Consider the following 24,240-nt stretch of genomic DNA (forward strand, 5'->3'; position numbering starts at 1 on the left):
GGGTTGGTTATTTTATTGGCCCTAAAAATATTTAGAATCTCTTCTACCTTTCTACATTAGACCCTACAACTTCAACATTAAAAGAGATCAATGAGAAAGTAAAATGCTCTGGTGTACAGGTGTCCCAAAGCTCCTGCCTATTCCCACTCCCTTCCTCTCCACCCCCTCTCCAACCTGATTAAAAACCTACAAAGAGCCCACTGAGAATCCCACGGCCACATACTGGGCATCATTGTAGTCCTAGTGATCCTCCTTTCCTCAGGAGCATTCATTTCTAAAACCTTAATGACACTCTGTCACGTTCTCCCAAACAGGAGAGAAAAAACTGCCATTAAAGGCTGTGTTCATTATAATCAGTGACTTCTTAAAAATGTTTGCAGTCAAGCAGTGATGTATCTTTGGGACTTCTTTCAGAGCTTGTCCTTTAGCAGCTTCTTAATGTTTCAGGGAATTTCTGTACACGGGAAATTATGAAAAATGCTTACAGTTGCTCCAAGTTTAAAAAAAATAAGAAAAGCAAAAACAAAAGAGACCATGGCGATGCTAAACTCATGTGTTTCTCATTTGCTATTTATAGTATTTGTCAAAACAACTTAAATATATATTTATATAAAAGCAATCTGACACATAAAATATATTAAGAACTTCAAACAGTAATCAAATATCCTCAACATGCAAAACACTATAAGAATCTATAGATGAACAAAATTATTCTATGTATAATGTGAGCAAATAATGTTACCCTAGCTTCCTTCCTCTTCTTATCAAAAGTCTTCTTACAAATTCCCACTCTAAAAGCCAGGAGAGATATCTGAAAAATGTAAGAAACTGAAAGCTATCACGTAAGTCTTATTTTGATCAGTTTTGTTTGTTTGGTCGAGGAGAGGGAAGCTGTTATTTTTATCACTAAAAAAATTTAACAGGAAAAGGGAGAAAATAATGGAAAAATTCTTTAGTGTTTTTTCCCAAAAATTTTCCAATTTGGGTATATTTGGTGTAGATATTCTTAAATTAGCAAGTTCCATTTACCAATTATTAAACCCAAATTTCTTTAGAGCCTATGAACTGTTTACTAAAGCACTTGTTTATTCCTTATGAGTTTTCCCCAATTTATGAAACAAAATTCTAGACTACATGCTACAAAACAATCTAGGGTTAATTAGCGTCAATAAAATTAAACTGTTCATTTATTCTTTTTTTTTTTTTTTTTTTTTTTTTTAAATTTTTTTTTTAATTTATTCAGTTTTAGAGATGGGAGAGAGGGAAAGAGAGAAAGAGGGGAGGCAGGAAGTATCAATTCTCGTATGTGCCTTGACCAAGCAAGCCGAGGGTTTTGAACCGGCGACCTCAGCATTCCAGGTCGATGCTTTATCCACTGCGCCACCACCAGTCAGGCTGTTCATTTATTCTAATACTATAATCAATTATATAAAAACTTTAACTATTGTATATTACATTATTTAGAACTAGAGTAGTAGGCTCATTACAGAAACCATCTTAACAGGTCTAGTTTATGTAAAAAATATATTTAGGAATTTTATCCTCCATTTAATAAATTCACAATTTATTACTGTTTAAAATTACATAAGCTGTGCCCACACATCAGAAGTGCTACCAATTTAAATCCTAAATGGTAATGATTTAGAAAAGACTCAAAGAATTTTGGGATTTACAGTGACCTTGCAGCTACCTTTTTGAACTGCCTTGTCTCCTGAAAAAAATTTAATCCCAAAATAGATTCCCTTGCTACTCACATACTTTTGGACCACCTACTTTCTGTCATCAATTTTAATGTGGTCCAGAGAATACAAAATATTAACCTCAGCCTTCGCTTTTCAATCGTAAGAAACAAATGACACCTTTAAAAAAGAAGTTTTCTTGAATATCAAATCACTCTACAAGTCAAATTGAGAAATACTGACAAGAAATGAGTCTCATTCTGAAACAAATGTCTTTCAATTGTGAATTATCACTGTGAAGTGTTGTCTTTATAACTGGTTCAATACCTTTTGTAAACATCAAAATAAAAATACAAATGTTAACAGTTCTTATAGGACTCAAAGACCATCCCCTCAAAATACCCCAAGAGTCTGAGGGACCCAATGCAAGAAACAGTACCCTGTTCAAAAGAGAAATGAGCCTGTTGCCCCGCCAGTCATTGATATATATGAAAACAGTCTTTCATCTTCCGCACCCCAATAGCTTTCTTTCACCACACATCTCTGTCTCTTCTCTTAAACTGTAAGATCTTTGAGGTCAGGGTCTATGCCTGGTTCACTTCTGTACAGAGCAGCACAACGCACACAGTGAATCATAATAGGCCCTTATTATTTGTTGGCTGAATGAATAGACACAGAAAATATTTATTTGGCTCTGATTTACTATCTCAGATTATTTATATCGTTGTTACAAACCAGTATCACAGATCATCAAAAGCTTTTCAATTTCTACATGATTTATAAGGTTAAAAACAACAACAACAACAAAAAACTCCACAGACAAGTCCAGTCTTCTTTTTTCCTCCTTAGTATACTGAAACAATTACTGATAGTTTGAGATACTAGGTAAAAGTCAATAAAAGATATAGACAGAAACATCATTAACATCATTACCATCAGTACATACTTTTTATAAAGCATCTCTATAAAACAGAGGCAAAAATTCCTTTACAATCAAATACTGATGTTACAATGTATTAAAAATTAGCTGATAAACAGCAGTGATTTTAAAACCAAAATGTTTTTAAGTGGTCAGTGGACCTGGCTGAACCAATGAAATCACAGTTTATAAAGGACTACTTTGTAGTTAGGATCTACAGTATCTTTTACGCTAAATGAGATATTATTCATCAAGTACAATAAGTTAAAATAAAATAAAGCTTTCTTTTTAAAATCCACAAATGTTTGGTCTGCATTACAAAGCCATAAGAAAATAAATTCTAAGTTACTATATCCTCAAATACGTAAGGTTTCTTAGATGTTAAAAAGCACTATTTGAGTTTAACTTTTAATCCTGCCATGACTATCATGCCTTTTACAAAAAACAAACAAACAAACAAAACAACAACAGTCATTTGCATTGTAAGAAATGTAAAAGCCCAAAGGTTAAAGCTTTGGATATAAAATTTAGCTAGCAGACTCAAAAACTAGATCTCTATTCTATTCACTCTTCACTTAACTTCCACTTATCTTCTTGGGATTTAGATACTTGAGGTTTTATTTCCTTCTAATTTCATGTTTTAATTTTATGGAACAAATAGCACACCTTTATTTCTACAATCAACAATATCAGACACTTTGTAAAGGATTGGGATTTCTCTTTGTTTACTCTATTTTTTGGGCCTCACCTGGTCAGACAGAAAAACAAAGTACTGTATAAAATAAGAGTTTTTATGGGACAAACTATTTTCAATTACATTACAATGTCAATTATTCCTAGAACTTTATTATCAAGAAGAGAATAATCTGTAGTGGTCCTATGATCAAATAGTATTACACTAAATTCCCAAACATCCACTGATGGTACTGTTTTTAAAATAGTATAAGTTTCAAGGAATTTGGGTAGCAATTATAAGGAATGTGGCTGAATGTTATTAAGGGTGTGATTATTTACTAAATTGATATATGTGATTCAATTGCTTACAGTAGTCACTGTTAAAGATGCTTAAAAAAATCTTTAGGAGAATTAAAAATTTATCTGTAGGATAGCCTGTCTTTCACCTAATACTTCCTATAGTTGTTTGAATGTTAATGTTTTGAGCAATTCTATTGGACACCTAAAGTTAATTCAACTTTAAGTTAAGATAGAAGTTACAAATAGTTTATGTTATTAGCTACATTTTCTAAATATTAGATCAATCAATACAGGCATTTGCTAATTTTAAATTATATATGTGACCATCACAGCACTTATATTCAGATTCAACCAAACATCTACTTTTTTCAGCTTCCTCTGAAGCCAAATACAAAGTAATAAAAGGAGAAATAAATTTTTATTTTATTATGTCCTTTTCCATATTACAAGGCCATCAAATAAGACTTCCTTCTTATTTCCCAAAGATGTTATAAGAATGTTGAGTAGCAAAAATTACATTTATTTCTCAAAAGAAACGACTTTCTTATTTGATAAGCAAATCATAAGAGGAACTATTGATTTAACTCCTGTTAATTAAAAATCTTCCACCAACTTAATACAGTTACCACATGTTTTTAGTTTTAAGACAGGGTGGGTAAGAGTAAAGAGAAACCAATAGCTAAACAATAATAAAGCAGGTGTAATTTCATAATATGGTAATAAGGTAAAAAATAATGCTTTTCATGTAGAAGATCTAATTCCTTTCCAAATTATAATTAAAGAGAAAAATTAAAAAAATAACATATTATCTAGATTTGATAAAAACATGTTTCTCGGTTAATCACATACATAAATACTAAAAAGCAAAGACTATAAATTCACTATGCCTGAAACTAATTTGTGAAAAAAAATCCTGTATGTCAGACTCCATAGGCCTCATAATTATTTGCATTATAAAATATTCAAAATCGACACCATAATAAATTAATCTAGTACTTTGAAAACTCTGACAGTAAGCAAAGCACAGGGGATAATTTCTAAATATGATATATCAAACAATGTGAGATAAATCAAGCAACTCTTCTAAAGAATAAGTTAAAACAGTAATTTTACTTGGTTAAATTAATATTTATCAATTTTACTGTATAAAAAAGAACCATATTTATGTCAAGCCTGAATCAGCCTACAGGCATTTTCATTTAAAGGTGAATACATATGAAAATGTGTGTTGTACACTTTAACAACAGGATATAAAAATCTACTGTCCCACTTATCTACTAACAAAATAATTCTATTTTAATTCTGGTTTATATTCCTCGCTTTTAATTGGAATCAGTATTTCTGATCCAACTTATTAAACAATTTTTGTCCAAAAATGTACTGAAACAGCTCAATGTTTAAGTGAGAAATGTTACTGAATGGAACACTTACTTTAATAAGAATTTTTTTTAAGTCAAGGATAAAAAAGCCACCAATTTAATAAGCAATTAAAAGTATGCTCCTCTTTTCTAGACTCCTACAACTTTGCATTTTTATAATACTTATTTATAATAGCATAAAGAATCAACTTTAAGGCTGCTGCCCTTTGAATTAAGGCTTGTTTACACCTAATAGTTATCTTTATACTAGAATTCTTATGTTCTGTTTTTAATAGCTCAATCTATGTCTGATCTAGAAATTGGAATAGCTCTTTAATTTTGGAGTTTTTTGGTGTGTGTGCCTCCCAAACAATAATTACATATTCACAGCAAACTGTACATAATTTTTAAAGTCTGCATAAGAATATAAAGCAGGCTTCTAAAAATATAAAAGTATTATTTGATATAATAAAGACAATCTTTTTACGACTAAAGAAATACGGAGGAAAAGGAAAGTTTTAAATAATTTATTTAACTTCACCATCTTCCATGTCAGTTTTTCAATTAAGGTCTACATATCTGAAAAGTTGACTATGTATTAAAATTCTCAAATGAATTTAAAAGCACTGATATAAAACTTTTCTTTAGTCCATTTGGCCCCTTAACTAATCAAACAATGAAACAAATATTACAAGAAGAAGGCTGACAAAAAATCATAATGAACCTCTCAGATGAGAAACTAATTGGTACTAAGTACACAATGGCTTACATTTAATCCTGTTAATAACCACACAAAAAAAGAAATAAAAGACTCACTTTTCAGTCATCTCTCTGGACCACTGGGCTAAAATAACAGCATGACTAAATCTGACATTGACCCCGTGGCCCTGCTAGGAGTTAAAAGAATTCCTTTGAGTCTTCTGAGGCTTGTTCTCAACTGCTCCAGAAGGGGTGGGCTAGTCATATACACTTGTTAGCCTTCTTTACAGTAACAGGTCAAATTAGAAATGGTCATATATACTGTAACATACACTAGCTCTTACTTTAGACTTGAAGTCTGTACCTTACAACAACAAAGAACAATAAAATAGTAATAGCCAGCTGATAAATGTCATAAATGGATGAAATGTAATTGGAACAGTTGGACTATATCCCAGCAATAACACATTACTGTAAACAAATTTTTAAACAAATAAGGATATGTCTAAATTAACAAGACTGAAATTGAGACAAAGCACCAAGATGATTTGTCATTTGTCACCTAAAATCACTAAATTTTAAAACAGAAAAGTTCCATATATAAGTTTTTCTAGATGTTTTATAGAAGTTTTCAGCGAGCCTACTGAATTAAAATACACCTAATATTTTTGTGAAGTTTTTCAGGCTCTTATGGCATGAACCCATCAACAATGTACAATGTCAAAATGATATAAATCTGCCTGAAATCAGGGTACTTTTTCCCTTTCATCCTTCTCAAAACACAGTTTATAACTTCCAACAAAGAAGATGTTACATCTCATACCTTCCTCTCTAACTGGTGATTTAAAATAATTAAGGGTATGGATTTACTATACTTGGTCAGATTTCTCTAGCTCTAGTACTAGTATTTTTTAAATTGTTTTCTTAAAAAAACAAACAAACCCAGGTCTTATTTCTACTTCACAAGTCTGCTGAAAATCTAAATAAACTAACACTAGAGTATTTTATGAATTTGTTTCAAGTTTCTGCATTTTCAAAGAAGTAGGACTCCAGTTAATTTACAATATTTAAAATTAAAAGGTCTAATTTTCCTATATACTAGAAGCCAACATATCCTTATAACACTAAGAAATAAAATTATATATCAAACCATACTTTAATTTGTTTCTACAGCAAAATATAAAAATTTTACATAATTCAATTTCCGCATTCTTATAAACCTTTTGTAATTTTTAAGCTTATCATATTAATAAAATGAGAAAAAATACCTGAGTCAAAACTATTACTTAACTGAACACAATAATTTAATTGAATGTCAGCAATTACCATCAGGGATTGTCTGGTTAATTTTGTAAAGGCAGAAATTAATTTAAGCTAAAGACCAGAGTAATATTTTAAAACTTATCACACTTAAACTTCGTGAACTGTCAAAATTTAAGTGAACTCTGAGAAAAAAAGAGTTCAAGCACTTTATGTTTTGAATATCTATAATGGCATATAACTCTCTACCTGTCAAGTGGCAACATTTTGGGAAAGAGCTTTTCTTTCCCCCTAGTTCTTGTTCTGTTCTCATTTCCTATCTTCTTTCATACACAGTTCAGTAGTTTTCAGGAAACACCAACAATCAACTAGATAGGACACTGGAACATAAAAACACCTCAAAGTTACCAAGCAATAAGAGAATTGTAAAATATTTTACAAACAACCCCTACTTAAAGCTCTAACACAAAGCCTACTTTTTTAAATGGAAAACTCTCAAAGGTTTCCCCACTGCGTAATGTAATTTTACCCTCATTGGCTTACCTTCACAGCACTTTTCTGGTCTAAAAAATATCAAGAATACAAGTATTTTAATTACACTTTAATCGTTACTATACATGTTTAGCCATTCAGTTTTAAGAGAATCTTCTACCCATTACTAAAAGAAAAATGAGAGAGGGAGAACAAAAAAAAAATCCTACAAAATGAATTTCAAGAATGATGGACCTTTACAAAAAGTCTGACAATTGTGAAGTTTTCTAACAACATGAAAGCACTTCACCAGTTTGTTCTTTCCTTAACAAATTTCAAGTTTGGCTCTACAGTGCTCTCCTACTAAAGCCACACACAACAAATCTGCCCCTTAGCTTTAAGAACTAATAACATTTTATATGAACATTCAGTAAAACATGCTAATGAAAAATTTTGTTATTTTTAAAGCTGTACACTTTCACAATTGGATCACTTTTCATATCACAGATTATATCCTGATTTAATGTGAATACTAGAAATAAATATGTTTTAGAATTTGCGTTTCTCAGTGATTACATATGAATATCAAATGTAAGCATAAAATACCTTTAAAAATACTAATCAGAATTAGGGAGAATAATTTTACAAACTTATGAAGACTTTCTAACAATGATGAAAAGTAAAAATTCTTAAGATTGTTTTAACTGCCATGAAGAACACAATAACTAATTAGACTATCAGGGCACATTTTCTTCTTAGTTTGAAACTCACTGATTTTAAAAGAAAATGTGAAATACGTAACTAAAAAATAATAGTTAAAGAAAACAAAAATGCCATTTGTTTCTTGGTAATAACAAATTCTATAAATCAGTTCCATAGTCTAAAAGCACTAAAATCCATAAGAAAAAACAATTAGCAGGCACAAAATGAAGGTTTGCCCTTACTCCTCCAATTCCCAATGTACTTAACAGACATCCAGAAAGAGAATTTTAGATACCACACTGCCATGGTATATAATCAACTGAACAAAGAAAAAGTCCTAAAATTATGCATATCAAAATTAATCCTTTTTCATCCTATTTACCAACATTAGAAAGTTCTCTTAACCTATCAGTTAAGTATATTGCAAAATCATTTTTCATGATATATTTGGAAAGTATTACAAAATTTTAAGTGCTAAAAAAGGTCTTTATTTTAATGAATATAAAATTCAGTTAAATAATGCTATTGTACGATGGCATCCTCACAAAACAAATGTAAAACGGAAGTAGCCTTGATCACACTACTTTGATATTTTAAAGTCTTCAGATATTAATGAAAATATATTTTGAAGAGCTGTTTGGATTAGAGGCCTCTACTTTTCCCTTACAACAGTGACAAATTACTCAATATTTAAATTGCCATAGCACTTCTCCAAAGACAACATTTAGCAGCACAAAGTTGTTTCATAGATCAAAATTCTTCACATTTGAAAAATAAGTATGTTTTGCAGGAAAAGGCAAATGCTTAAGACCTGGTCAAGTTAAAAATGTACGTCTCAAATCAAATGTATATTCACATGTCTATTTGAATATATACACACCATGATAAGAAAAACTGAAAGTAAGAGATATCACATATCAGATTACTATCTGTGACTATCTTTTGAATATACAACAATATTTAAATTAAAAATTTATAACAGTACTACTTACTGCTAATTAGTATTTCTTGTATTTACTTAATTCAATTATAACATTACATTTTTATTCCAAAAGTAGAGCAACCATGACTAGAAAATTTGGGGATTCATAATTTTCTATCTATTTCATGCATAAAGCTAACATATTTTTAGAGGTTCTCAATGGCTCAAAATTTAAATTGCTACTGTTATTAAGAAAACAAAACCAAGAACAAAATTACGTAGTTTAGTTTTTCCCTGCTAGTCCCCATGGATCTAAATTCACACAATAATTCTTTCCAATCTGCAAAACAAAACAAAACAACACAAATAGATGGGCTAAGGAAGAAAGATCAAAACAAAGAAACAAGTAAGAAAAAAAAAAAAGATCCTCTTTCCCTTTAGCAATCAACAAAATAACAAAAAAGAAAAAGTGGAAAAGTCACCCAGAATATATGACCATGTAAGCATGGGCACTCTTGCAGAAAACCAAGTCTGCAACCCAAAGCCATGGGAAATTTAAATTAGAGCAAACGGCCACAATAGGCAGGGAAATCTGTATAGATAAAAAGGAACTGCTGAGGTTGCAGGTATACTACTGAAGATCCTTTGAGATTTCCAAACAAACTTTATTAGTTTTCTTAATTTTAAAAAATAACAACTATCCACATTGTACCAGAAAGAAGACATTTTTTCTCTTTAAATCAAAATATACATATGTATGTGATTACCTAAAGGAAGCGAAAGGATTCCCACTGCTTAATACTAAGAATCAGCAAATAAGAAATTCGCTTCACAACTTTATCTCCTTCCATATTTAAATAATGTTAAAGCAATTAAAAATGTTAACAAAAGAGAAAAGTCAGAGATAAGGCCCTTTGCTCCTGATGTTAACCTAAGTGGTGGCAGTCACACAGCTCCTCTTTGACTATCCCATAAAGAACTATATACCAAATTAGTTTAACTAACCAAAACAGCTTCAAAACTAGATGATCTATGGTACAACCATTGCATTTCATCTGTTAAATCTGATAATAAAGGAAATCTCTCAAACTAGAACACCTCTATTAGAAGAAAAAGGGGGTTTAGACAACAACCAAAACAGTCATGGTGTTAAAAACCAATACAAATATTGCACAACTTAGGACCTGATGAATTTTTACCAGTAACGTACCTATCCAAAAACATCTTAAATATTATGAGCCTTTTAAGGAAAATATTTCACACACATAAAAATCAACCACACTATATTAAAGTAAGAACATATTAACAGCAATATTTAAGTTATATTTATTCTCCCACAAAACTTACATTTTTAAAACAAACCAAAACAGCTGAAGTACGTACAGGATACTGAATGAAAAGCAAAATACTAGTTACATGGAAATGAAGTAATTTTCAAGTATTTAGAACAAAATTTTACTGGCAATTAAAATCTTCCTTAAAAGTGGAAATTAATACTATTTCTAAGAAAAATCACTGACAAAATTTCACTTTTGTCTAAATCAAACTGTATCAGATTTTAAAAATGACTAGAGAAAAATAAGGAATAAGGTGTTAACTTACAGGACTTAACGTAACTGCACACCTTTTCTTTAAATAAAACCTCCTTTCTTTAGTTAAATTTGCTATTTTCCTCTATATCCTAAATTCCGCTCAACTGACTTTTCAAAGTATATTTTTTCAATTACTTAGTAATCTTATTTATCAGCTATAAAGTCTATTCCCCACATCTTTCAAATTTCTTATTAACTACAAATATGGAAAGAGTACTGGAAAGTGTTCTAGAAATTAGGGCTTTTCCTTCCTAGAGTAGATAATTCTGTTAGAGGCACTATATTCAGTTACAAAGCAAAATCAAATGTGACCTACGCACTTCAAGGGAACTGCCAATAAAAACACTTTCTCTCAATAAGTAACTCTAGACAGACAAACTTTCATATTGAGTAATTATAAATTAACTATATATTTGGACAAAAGTAGGGGAGGAGAGTACAAATTATTTTCCCATTATAGAATTGTGCCATCTTCTCTTAAAATCAATTTACAAGAGTCAAGTTTGACAGTTTTCAAAACTATGAGTAAAGCTGAAAATCTAAGGTAAAAACATCATAGAACTAAAAGTTATATATTTAGCAAGATCCACTTTTAAATAATCTATTATTATATTTCATTTAGATTTGAATCCAAATATATATTACAAAAATATTTAACCCAGAATTACATGTGATAGATCATGCTATCAGATCAAGATTTAAAAACTAAAACACATCAAGTATATTCCTTTAGATATTCTTAAGTATAGCTGTATAATTGAAAAAGAAAATGTGACTATATATACACATGGTGGATGCTCAATTAAAATATTTATTTATTATAAGAAGAATCAACAACAATGTGGCAAATAACTAAAAATACCAAAAATTTAACCATGACAGTAACTTTAATTTATAACAAAGCAAAGATAAACAATGACTTAGTGATTAAAACTTTTGGCTGAATAAGTTCTATTAAGTCAACATTTTTACTTTATTAAATGTTAAAAACCAGGGGAGTGTTAGCAAGAGATCAGTCAATCACTTGGAAATTAAATATAAATTTAGCGGAGTCTTAAAAACAGGATCTCCTACTTAAAGACATGAACTATCTGACGAGCCTTTACTGTTACAAAGAAAAAGAATACATATTCTCTATATTCTGTACTTCTTGTGAAAAATGATTTAAATTCTACTCATATCTAGTTTCCATCATATTTACCTTCTGACCATAAAAATATACTGTACATAAATTATTCTTTTCTTACACAAGGGGGTTCACTATATGCAATACATTACTTTGATAACAAATAGCTGTAAGAAAGTTACATTTAAACACTCTTCACCCAGACACTAGTATTTAAGTTCCTAACACAAGGAGATGAAAATGAAAATGTTGCCCACCTAATTGTATGCTTCTCTACTCCAAAAAAAAAAAAAGTAAACCTGTAGATGAGTAAATAATTTGTAACAGCAACTAAACTAAGTCATTATTCAATAAATATATATTACGGTATTTTTTAATAAAACAGTTTTCAACAAATGTAGTATATTGTGTATAAAAATCAAATCACTTTCTCAAAAAATGTCAAAAAAGTAGTAAAATTTAATCCTCTTCATAGGTACTTATCGCTGTTGAAAAGCTACTGTAAATGAATTTAGACTAAAAGTCATAAATTGACTTTGCAGGAATGCATTCCCAACTTGCTGATCAATAGTGAAGTCACAAAAATTAGCAGCATACAATATCAACATTCCAAAATGTTATTAAAATCCAACCCAAAGCTGCCTTAGCATTTCTGGGATTTCTAATGAGATTTTCAGTCTGCTGAACAATGGCCATTAAAAGCTTTCAAACTTAACTCTGTTCACAAGGAAAGTTGAAATTGAACATTTTTATTTCTTCTCTCCCTATGACAACTTCACCATGGAACAGTGAATAAAACAGCTCAAGTCATTATGCTAATTAGAAATTAAATAAAAAGATGCCCTTACAATAGTTAAGTGTAAGGTGACATGCTACAACTAGAGACACAGTTCAAAAGCAGCTTTAGGAATTGTGTAGTACCAGCTTACAAAAGCTGAAAACATCAGGGAGGGAGCTCCTTGATGCTCTCGGTCACTGGAAGTAGCATATGGTTACTTTTCAATTATAAGGCAGAAATTATATTACACATCAATGAGAAGAATGTCAAACAGCAACCCACTCTTATGACCTATTAGGCCATGAAATCTTTTCAAGAAACTATATTTATTGAAATTAAGCTGACTAGGTATCTGATGAATGCAAAAAGTGGAAGAGAGAATTATTTATTACCTTAAAGATTTGAGAAGTATTAAAAGCAAAGTTTAATGAATTAAAATCAGTATGGTAAAGATGGTAAGGAAGAACACAAGTTATGAGATGTCAAAGGTATAGTTTAGGACAGGGGTCCCCAAACTACGGCCCGCGGGCCGCATGCGGCCCCCTGAGGCCATTTATTCGGCCCCCGCCACACTTCCGGAAGGGGCACCTCTTTCATTGGTGGTCAGTGAGAGGAGCATAGTTCTCATTGAAATACTGGTCAGTTTGTTGATTTAAATTTACTTGTTCTTTATTTTAAATATTGGATTTGTTCCTGTTTTGTTTTTTTACTTTAAAATAAGATATGTGCAGTGTGCATAGGGATTTGTTCATAGTTTTTTTTTATAGTCCGGCCCTCCCAACGGTCTGAGGGACAGTGAACTGGCCCCCTGTGTAAAAAGTTTGGGGACCCCTGGTTTAGGACATGCTCTACTTGAAACAACCCTACATAAAATACACACTTTAAAAAAGCTGTCCTTCAACTAACTTACAGCACCTGGTCCCTCAGAGAGAATTATCTATCTGCCAAAAAGTTACATAAGCATTTTTTAAAGGAAAAGAAATAGGAGATATAAGCAAGAAATAGGTAGAAAATATTAAAATAAAAATAATGAGCAAGAAATATTGGTCAACATCCTGAACATATACAAAACATAAATACCCTTTTCTCATTTACATTAGACTGAGATGGATGTCTAAAAAATTCATACTATCAAGGACCTGGCCAGTTAGCTCAGTTAGTTAGTGTCATCCAATACGCCAAGGTTACGGGTTCAATACCTGGTCAGGGCACATACAAGAATCAATCAAAGAATGCATAAATAAGTGAAACAACAAAATCAATGTGTGCCTCTCTCTTTCTCTCTCTCTCTCCCTCCCTTTCTCTAAAATCAATAACTTTTTAAAAATACTATTAAAACATTTAATCATATTAACCACATGTTCCAGGGGTAGTCAACCTTTTTATACCTACCACCCACTTTTGTATCTGTTAGTAGTAAAATTTTCTAACCGCCCACCTGTTCCACAGTAATGGTGATTTATAAAGTAGGGAAGTAACTTTACTTTATAAAATTTATAAAGCAGAGTTACAGCAAGTTAAAGCATATAATAATAATTACTTAACAAGTACTTTATGTCGGATTTTCGCTAAGTTTGGCAGAATAAATCTTTATAAAACAACTTACTATAGTTAAATCTATCTTTTTATTTATACTTTGGTTGCTCCACTACCACCCACCATGAAAGCTGAAACGCCCACTAGTGGGCAATAGGGACCAGATTGACTACTACTGTGTTAAACCATTAATTAAACATCAATGGTACCATACAGCCTTAAGTTTCTGTCAGTGTTTTCAGCTTCTATTTTTCCTCTTTGCATTTAACCTGAACTTTAAATCCTATCCATTCTTTAAGACTCAGTTCAACAAGCCACTTTTCTATTCAGTCTCATACTTTGCCTACCCACAGTAATCTTTCTTTAAAAGTCTATTACATTCATCTGAAAATTATTATGGTCTGTTTTGGGGCATCTCTTATATTTGTAAAATATATACATTTAACTGGTATTAAAGCAAAGTTTCCATATTGCCATGCATTTTAAGGTTTTTAAAGGTAGGAACTATACAGCAATTCTTGAATCCCAACATCTTAATGGTATAGTGGCTTCTACTTTGGAAGCATCCAACAAGTTAAGTGTTGGATGATTTTAAGACTTCATACAGATTTACTTTTAATTAGTAGATCATAAAATGTCACCAAAGGAAATAAACTTTGGTTATGGAAAGTGCCATACTAGAGACATATTGTTCAGACACAACTTGAGTTCACAAAGAAAACTTGAGAACTTCTAACTAACAACAAAAAAAAAAAAGTAGAAGCAACATGCTCGTGCTTGCCACAGTGATCATGAACTGATCTTGCAATCATAGGAGTTTTGTCAAAATACTTCCCTATTACATCTCTTTAATCTATTGTCTCATTTTAGCTTTATAACCATAACAAAATAAAATTTATTATTTTACCAATAAAGAAATTAAATTACCCAACTCACAGCTAGTCAATTGCAGAGCTACAATAGATCTAATAACTACCACTAATTGAGGATCTATATCTATGTCTGTTACGTCACCCAGAAGTACACATTAAACTGAAACCATCAGCCAAACAAGGTAGATATGGATCCAGGTAGAAAAAAACAGCATATGTAAAGATTCAGATCTAATAAAATATGACACATTTAAAAAACTGAAATTCAAATAGGTAATCCACTCTAATCAAATTTTAATTAGTTATCAAGTCTTGGTTGAATGCCTAATAAATGCCAAGGATTCATCAATTGCCTCTAAACAAGTTCTTCATTCTCTGAAATTGTAGCTTGTATCCAAAATTCTTATATGCACATTTTAGGACAGAAAGGGACTTGACACAAAAAACAGTTAAAAGATTTACTGACCTAAATTAGTAAAAGCCATAGTTTTACTTCAGTTTCAAATGCTGTGATTTCACTTTAATCAAGTCAATTTCACTTCAACTTCATCTTGAAGTACTATATGTGTGTGTGTGTGTGTGTGTGTGTGTGTGTGTGTGTGTGTGTATAAAGAGCACTACTCTATACACAAAGGTAGAAATTCACCTAAGATTTGCTAGATAGCCACTCTGTGCTAACAAACTAAAGGAGCAATGTGCCAATTGTACATAGTACAGGGGCTCTACATTAATGTTCAATTCTGCACCATTAGCAGTCACATACTAGAAAGTAGTATGGCTTCTTCAAGTCTCAAAAATGCTATATTCTTCATTCTTCAAATGTATTTTTTCTAAAATTTGAACCTATTATATTTTTGCTAAATCTAAGCCTTTCAAAATTACTAAATGAGAATACATTAAGACCAAGAATAGCCTGACCAGGTGGTGGCACAATGGAAAGAAAGTCGGACTGGGATGCAGAGGACCCAGGCTGGAGTCGCAGAGGTCGCCAGCTTGAACGCGGGCTCATCTGGCTTGAGCAAAAAGCTCACCATCTTAAACCCAAGGTCGCTGGCTCAAGCAAGGGGTTACTCGGTCTGCTGAAGGCCTGTGGTCAAGGCACATGTGAGAAAGCAATCAATGAACAAGGTGTTGCAACGAAAAACTGATGATTGATGCTTCTCATCTCTCCGTTCCTGTCTGTCTGTCCCTATCTATCCCTCTCTCTGACTCTCTCTCTGTACTTTATAAAAAAGAATAAAAAGAAGAAAAAAGACCAAAAGTAAGTGTAAAGTGTGCTTCTGAAGTAGAATTAGACTGCTATACATTTGTTTAAAATATATTTTAAAACTAAAACAAGTACATGAATCATCAACTAGTCTGAGTTACTATTCATTTACTTCCAAAAGTATTTGTTACATTCCTAATGAATTCAGCTCAGATTAGTGTAGAACACACAAAAAATAGTCCACAGACTTAGAAATGAGAAATATCTTTACATAGTACTATGGACTAATCTCCAGAATATACTGTTAACAGAAAATACAAAGTAGAGCAAAATGAGGATAGTATACCACTATTTATTTTAAGAAGGAGGAGAGAGGGTGTAAAAATATATACAGCCCTGGCCAGATAGCTCAGTTGATTAGAGTATCATCCCAATACACAAAGGTTGTGGGTTCAATCCCCAGTCAGGGCACATAAAAGAACAGATCAAGGTTTCTGTATGTCTCTCTCTCCCCCCTGCCCCCTCTCTAAAATCAATTAATATATATATTTTTAAAGATATATACAGGCCCTGGCCGGTTGGCTCAGTGGTAGAGTGTCGGCCTGGCGTGCAGAAGTCCCGGGTTCGATTCCTGGTCAGGGCACACAGGAGAAGCGCCCATTTGCTTCTCCCCCCTTCCCCCCCTCCTTCCTCTCTATCTGTCTCTTCCCCTCCCTCAGCCGAGGCTCCATTGGAGCAAAGTTGGCCCGGGCGCTGGGGATGGCTCTATGGACTCTGCCTCAGGCGCTAGAATGGCTCTGGCTGCAACAGAGCGACGCCCCAGATGGGCAGAGCATCGCCCCCTGGTGGGTGTGCCAGGTGGATCCCAGTCGGGCACATGTGGGAGTCTGTCTGACTGCCTCCCCGTTTCCAACTTCAGAAAATACAAAAAAAAAAAAAATTAAAAGAAAAAAAGATATATACATATTTGCTTTTTTGTTGTTTTAAATGTAAGGGGAAACTATCAATTGTGTTTTAACAGTTACTTATTAAGGAAAGGGAAGGAACAGGGTAAATACTGGATAAAAGGTCAATTTCTCTGAATATATTTAATCTTTTCTTGTTGATTTGAATTTAGAAACTTATAAACATTTTATATACTTATAAAACAAATTAAATGTTCAAATGATCATAGTACAAAACAAACATATCAAAAGCAAAATAAAACAAATGAACCTAACTATGTATCTAGTTGATAGCTTAATCACAGTAAGGGAAACCTGAATTTAAGCAAGCTTCTAGATCTAGCAGGAAATACAAAGAACAGTGGAGTACATTAAACAATATCACAAAGTTCACACTACAAGAAATTCTAGAAGACAAACAATCCAGTTAGTAAACAATTAAATTATAATAAAGAAAACACATACACACACCCCCCCCCCAAAAAGAAACAAGAATCTACAAAGGACACAATTTATCAACCAATTACAATAAACAGATTCAATTCAAGCAAACTGTAAGAAAAAAAATTAAGAGCCAAATAGGGAAATCTGAACACTAACTGCTTGTTTAATGACAAAAGAATTACTGGTAATTTGTTTAGGTGTGATAATGCTATGACTGTTTCTTTTTTTCTTTTTTCTTTTTAAAGTGGCAGGGAGAAAGACAGAAACATCTAGCTGTTCCTGTATCTACCCTTACCTGGGATCAAACCAGCGACCTCTGCTCTTTGGGACGACATTCCAACCCACCGAGTTATCCGGCCACAGATTAATGATTATGTTTCTTAAGAAGAATCTCTACCTTTCAGAAATACATATTACGTAAAATATACAGATGTATGTATATGCATATACAAGATGGGGCAAAGTAGGTTTACAGTTTCAAATACGTCAAACAGAGTTTATTTCTGTATTGTTTTTCATACCAACAACTGCAAACTTACTTTTGCCCCACCCTGTATATGCATCCTTGATTTGCTTCAAAATAATATAGGGGCTTGGAGTTAAAGATAAGAAAAGATTAGTCATAACTTGACAATTTGTTGAAGCTGGTTATTGGGACATTGAGTTCATTATAACATTGTATTCTTGTATACTTTAAAATTTTCATAGTAAGAAAGAAACAGCAATTACTCTAGAGCTAATAATATCCCTTCCCTATGCAGGAAAAGAAGTTGCTGACAATTCTTCTATAATTTTTACAGCATTCATTGTCTTCTCCATCATTTGGCTGTCTTCTACATTAATCCTTCCCAAACTTGAGATCACCTTTACAAATTAAAAAACATGCTACGGCCATGGCCGATTAGCTCAGTTGGTTAGAGTGCCGTCCCAAAACACCAAGGTTGCAGGTTCAATTCCTGCTCAGGGCATATACAGGAGGGGACCAATGAACACACAACTAAATGGAGCAACACATGAATGCTTTTCTCTCCCTCTCTCTCTCTCTAAAGGGAAGAGTAAAGGAAGTGAAGGAACTTAAGCCTAGACCTTAGAAATAAACACCTATTTCCCTCAATAGAGAAAACTGAGAAAGTCAGATGTAACAGGCACTGAAGGCCTATCTTTTAGCATAAATTTATTATAAGCAAAACCCTCATCATAAAACTGCATATGCTGAGGAAGGCTATGCTGAGCACATTACACGAATATTACATCCCCAAGGCCTCAATGGAACCTCAGGAAACTTACCAACAAATTCAAATCATATAATCAGAAAAATATTGAACATCAGAGGAAGAACTGAAAGGGGGGGGAAATGTGTCCTAGCTGTGCATTATCTGCCTGGTTGTATTGTGTATTAAAATAAAACAAATCTAAGTATCTCACTGAAACGGAAGTAGTAGAGGAGAGCCTGAATTTTCCACAGAGCCAGAGTGGTGCTATATTCATTACTACAAATTTGACAATAGTCAATGGGAAATAGGTATGTACTTATATAGTCCTTCATATTTCTATATGCTACCTCAAATTCACTAATCCTATCTTTTGTAAAGAGTTAAGTTTTCAACCACATCTATTAACAGTATTTTCAGACACTTAACTCCCATGGGTAAGAGACCTCCACAAATTACTTAACTTCTTATTATATTTTATCTCTTCAGTGAAACACAAGCCACTATGTTGTTTTTTTTACCACTTTAAATCCCCCTCTATGTAGTCTATATAGACTAGATGCTTAATAAATGTTTGTGCATTTTAGCAATTAATGAAAAACAAAATAATATATATAGCAAGGAATTACTCTAAATATAATAAGACCTCTGAGTATGAAAAAGACCTGCCCTCAAAGAGTTTATAATTCTCTTCTCTTCTATACTATTAATATTCCAAATATGCCATAGTTTTGGGGAGGGATAGCAGTACACAAAATAGTTACTGCTGCTATTTAACAATCATCATTTCAAAAGTATGCCAGAATTTCCAAAATCTTCCACTGACATGAAAAAAAAATATTTTTTTCAATAAAAACTATTATATAAACTGAACCAGTCCTATCCCCAGATCTACTTATGAATGATAACAATGATGAGAGATTAATAATACACTCAAACAGGCATCAGTACTGAATATACTGCTTATGATCTGGAAAGAAATAGGATTACAGCATAGCAGATCAAGGAAATAAAATAGGGATATATATTTGAATATGTGTAAAAGTTGACAATAGTCAAGCAAGTTAATTTGCAGAACTGCAGAATTTGTTTCAATTTGGCTGGAACAAAAAAAAAATCCTAGGAGCAAAAAGTAGAGATAAATTTCAATACGCATAATAGAATACCCTGAATGTCTGGAATCAATAATTACTTGGAATTATTAGGTCTTGTATCAAACATTTTTACTAATACACACACTAAACTTTAAAGGAATACATACCTATAAGAATAAATCAGTTTATTTAAAAAGTATAAATGAATGAAAGCATGAGGAATATTTATGCAAAAAAGCTATTCTGGAAAAACATAAGCCAACAAAGCAACAGCTATAGAAAACAGAATACTAAGAGAAAAAAAACTAATAACAAAGAGCCTACTACATAAAATTGTGCAAATCATATAGAAATGTGCAACACAAGTCATCATAAAAAACAATGTTAAGTGGAACCTCGTACATTACTGGTAGGAATGCATAATGGTGCAGCCACTATGAAAAACAGTTTGGCAATTCCTCAAAAAGTGAAACAGAAATATCAGTAATTCCATTCCTAGGTATATAACCAAAAGAATACCCAAAACAAGTATTCAAATAAATACCTATATAAGAATGTTCACAACAGCACTGTTTACAATAGCCAAAAGGTAGAAATAACATATTTGTACATCAACAAATACATGAATAAACAAAATGTGATATATTCACAGAATGGATTATTACTCGGCCTTAAAAAGGAATAAAGTACTAGTACACGCTACAACAAGCACGAATCTCCAAAACATTACGCTAAGTGAAAGCCAGACACAAACAGTTACATATTGTATAATTCCAAACAGTTACATGAAATATCCAGAAGAGGGTAACATTTATAGAAATAGAAAACAGATTAGTGGTTGCCAGAGTCTAAAGGAGGAAGAAATAAAAGGAACTTTGATGGGTACAGTGTTTCCATTGGATGTGGTGAAAATATTTTAGGGTTTCCTCTGAATGTAGTGAAAATGTTCTGGAAATACACAGATGTAATGGTTCTTTAAAATTTTGAATAAACTAAATGCCACTGAATCAAACATCTTAAAATGGGTTATTTTATGTTATGTTAATCTCACCTCAATAAAAATAAATACAAATATCCCCCCAAAATAATGCCATTCTTCTCCACTCTATGAATATTTAATAATTTAGTAATTACTGGTATGTCTCTTCCCTTTTAAAACTAATTCAGACATATATACCTGACTCTATCTCTTACTTGGTCCCCCTACCCTAATCTACCAAATAGGTTTAATCTCTGCTTCAAAAGTCTTTTCCTTCTACCTAAAGTCATTATCAGATCTCCCTTATTCTGACAAAACTTTACTTGATTTTGCTTTATGTTCTATTATATTTCTTTCCTATGTACTATTCTATTTCTTTTCTTCCTTTTGCTATCAAATTCTCAGTGTTGGCCTGCTGCCTGAGGTAACCACCTGTTCTTATAAATAAAACTTTGTTGAAATAACCATTGCATTTCTTAAGAATTCTGCCCACAATAAGGGCAAAGTTAAGTAGTTAGGAGATCCTGTGGTCTGGAAACCTGAAATATTTCATATCTGGCTCCTTATTTAAAGTTTATCAATCTCTGGAGCTCCAAAGCATGATCTACATTCAATATCAGCATTTCCTCTGAAGACAAGTGGGTACCATAAAAGGTGGTGGAGTAGCAGTAAAGTACCATGAGTAAAAGGGCATTTCAGGACCACTAGTTTAACAACAGTGTGCAACGAAGATATGTATTTTTAAAAATCGCTTAGGAAACTACTACAAGAGACTTGGCATTAGGCATAAAAGGTAAGAAACGAAAGGGATTTTTTTAAAGAATAAGCATCAATACTAGATGATTACATATGACAGAGGAGACAAAGCTAACACTGAAATTTCAATCCTCAATGATGTGGCTCTGAATGTGCATTCTCTCCTACAGTCTGCTGTTGTCTGACAGCTTTTCAGTTTCCTACCTTACTGACTATGGAGTTCCTACCACCTTAATACTAATTCCATATCCTCTGTGTACAAGGCATTCCCCATGTTTGCTACCTGGCTAACTCCTGGGTAAGCAAATCACTTAGGAAGAAGCACTCTGAAGAGAGTTGGTTGAATGAGAGCACAGGACCAATGTCAGAGGTGGATAGAGTACTCACCTGTAGTACCAAGCAGAGAGAGAGGGAAACTAAGATTTCAGGTCCAGAACTGGCTCTAGCCAAACAGGAAGAAGCAGCTATAAAACTGCTTACAGCAGAAGCAGAGTCATTGATATTCTGACATACTCTTTCTGATGTTCAGACAGACCACCATTAGAGTAGCCATTGGTAAGAAAGTCTCATGAGAAACAAGGCAAAATAAAAGACCACAATGTGAAGAATTAAATGGAGCAGACCCTTTTTGTCTAGGAAAGCAGTCTTCTAAAGACGATACTACTTTTCAAAATGGCCAATATGATACTAACCTTCATTAACAGAGTTATCACATCCCACAAGATTGAGAAGGATATCATCATCTTTATCATCAACTTCACATCCCAGCAGCATCCAGCTTTCCACGTTGTCACTTTCTGAAATGGTGCTCTCTTCCTCTTCACTTGAACTGACCTCTATAATCATAACCTCTCGGATGTTACCCGATCTCGCTTCAGGTTTAGGCTTCTCAATATCCCTCTGGCGTTTCTTATCATCCAACTCATCAGAATGAAGAGAAGCAAAACCTCGGGTCTTTTCTTTTGCTTGGACTCTAAAATTCTTTCTTTTACATCTATAGATACTATCTTCATCAGACAAAGTGATGACCTCCGACCCATCTGATAGCTGGATAACCTCACTATCTGAAAGGATAATTAAGTTCTTCTGATTTGGCTTACTACTAGATGATTCAGAATCCCCAGAGTTCTCTTCCTCGTGGTCTTCCTCCGTGATGACATTATCAAGATCCTGGGCATAATGAACTTGGCTGTAGAGCTGAAATTCCACCTCACTATCGATGCTCAGTTCACTAGATGACTCTTCACGATAAAGGTCATCTTCATATGCTTCTATAGTCTCGTAACCACCAAACATCATGGAAAGTTGGTAACTGTGGTGCTGTTAGAGAAAGTCACACAAAGAATGCATTTTTAAAGCTCAGATAATGCCTGTTTAGTGCTAACTTTTATATAAAGGCCATCACTTTTCTCAATGACATATTAAAATCATCTTTTCTCTTAGAGAAGCTTTTTTCAAGGATTTCTAAATCTAATTATGACCTATTCTAATAATGCCTACCTCTTCCAAATGAAAACTCTACCAACAAATTGAGTTATAGTTATTAAAGGAAATATCGTACTTTGCAAGTGTATTGGAAAGGAAAAATAGGTTGTGATCTACTGCTTCAGACACCAAATACTTTTACTCTAAAATGTTAAAAGTCAAAAATATATTTTAGGTAATTCTCACTATTCCATTCATCCTTCATCTTATCCTTGGTTCTGGATCTCACCTTTTTGGGTATAAATTCTCATATAGGAATATTACTTCAGCTATGACTAAAATCTACAACAGGTAACAATTACATTTACTGTTTTTTTTATTAACTAGTTTTATTTATTTATTTATTTATTTTTTACAGAGACAGAGAGAGAGTCAGAGAGAGGGATAGACAGGGACAGACAGACAGGAACGGAGAGATGAGAAGCATCAATCATTAGTTTTTCGTTCCGCATTGCGACACCGTAGTTGTTCACTGATTGCTTTCTCATATGTGCCTTGACCGTGGGCCTTCAGCAGACCGAGTAACCCTTTGCTTGAGTCAGTGACCCTGGGTCCAAGCTGGTGAGGTTTTTTGCTCAAACCAGATGAGCACGTGCTCAAGCTGGAGACCTCGGGTTCTCGAACCTGGGTCCTCAGCATCCCAGTCCAACACTCCATCCACTGCGCCACCACCTGGTAAGGCTACTGTTTTGTGTATACTTTTATTGTCAATTTAAAAAATCTCATGGCTTTCTAATCCTTGATCAAAAAACTACATAAAAATATCTGATAAGGCCCTGGCCCATTGGCTCAGTGCTAGAGTATAGGCCTGGTGTGTGGATGTCCTGGATTTGATTTGTCAGGGCATACAGGAGAAGCGACTGTCTGCTTTTCCACACACACCCCCTTCTCTCTTTCTCTCTTCCCTTTCTGCAGCCATGGCTTGATTGGTACAAGTGCACCACCCGGGCACTGAGGATGGCTCCGTGAAGTCACCCCTTCAAGCTCAGTTGCAAGCATGGCCCCAGATGAGCAGAGCATCCGCCCCAAACGAGAGTTGCCAGGTGGATCCCGGTAGGGGCACATGTGGAGTCTCTCTGTCGCCCTTCCTCTCACTTGGAAAAGAAAGAAATATATCTGATAAACCTGGTTTACTGCTGAGGCAGCTATAAAGATATATATAAAATATAAACTTACTAAGGACTTAAAATTGAGGCAAAGTTCAGGTTTGGAAGAATTTTATTTGATTGTG

The 24,240-nt window shown here is 33.1% G+C and overlaps 1 protein-coding gene across 2 annotated transcripts in view; it reads right to left on the reverse strand.

The window, feature by feature from the left end:
- Positions 1-24,240, reverse strand: part of ZCCHC7 (zinc finger CCHC-type containing 7) — a 253,674-nt gene that overhangs the window by 224,265 nt on the left and 5,169 nt on the right. For both annotated transcript variants that reach the window (XM_066367651.1, XM_066367652.1), the window contains exon 2: positions 22,217-22,844. In XM_066367651.1, the coding sequence (XP_066223748.1) occupies positions 22,217-22,823 (607 nt within the window). In that variant the 5' untranslated portion in view covers positions 22,824-22,844. The remainder of the gene's footprint in view (positions 1-22,216; positions 22,845-24,240) is intronic.

The sequence above is a fragment of the Saccopteryx leptura genome, chromosome 2 (assembly GCF_036850995.1).
Source record: "Saccopteryx leptura isolate mSacLep1 chromosome 2, mSacLep1_pri_phased_curated, whole genome shotgun sequence".
In the NCBI taxonomy this organism is placed as follows: domain Eukaryota; kingdom Metazoa; phylum Chordata; class Mammalia; order Chiroptera; family Emballonuridae; genus Saccopteryx; species Saccopteryx leptura.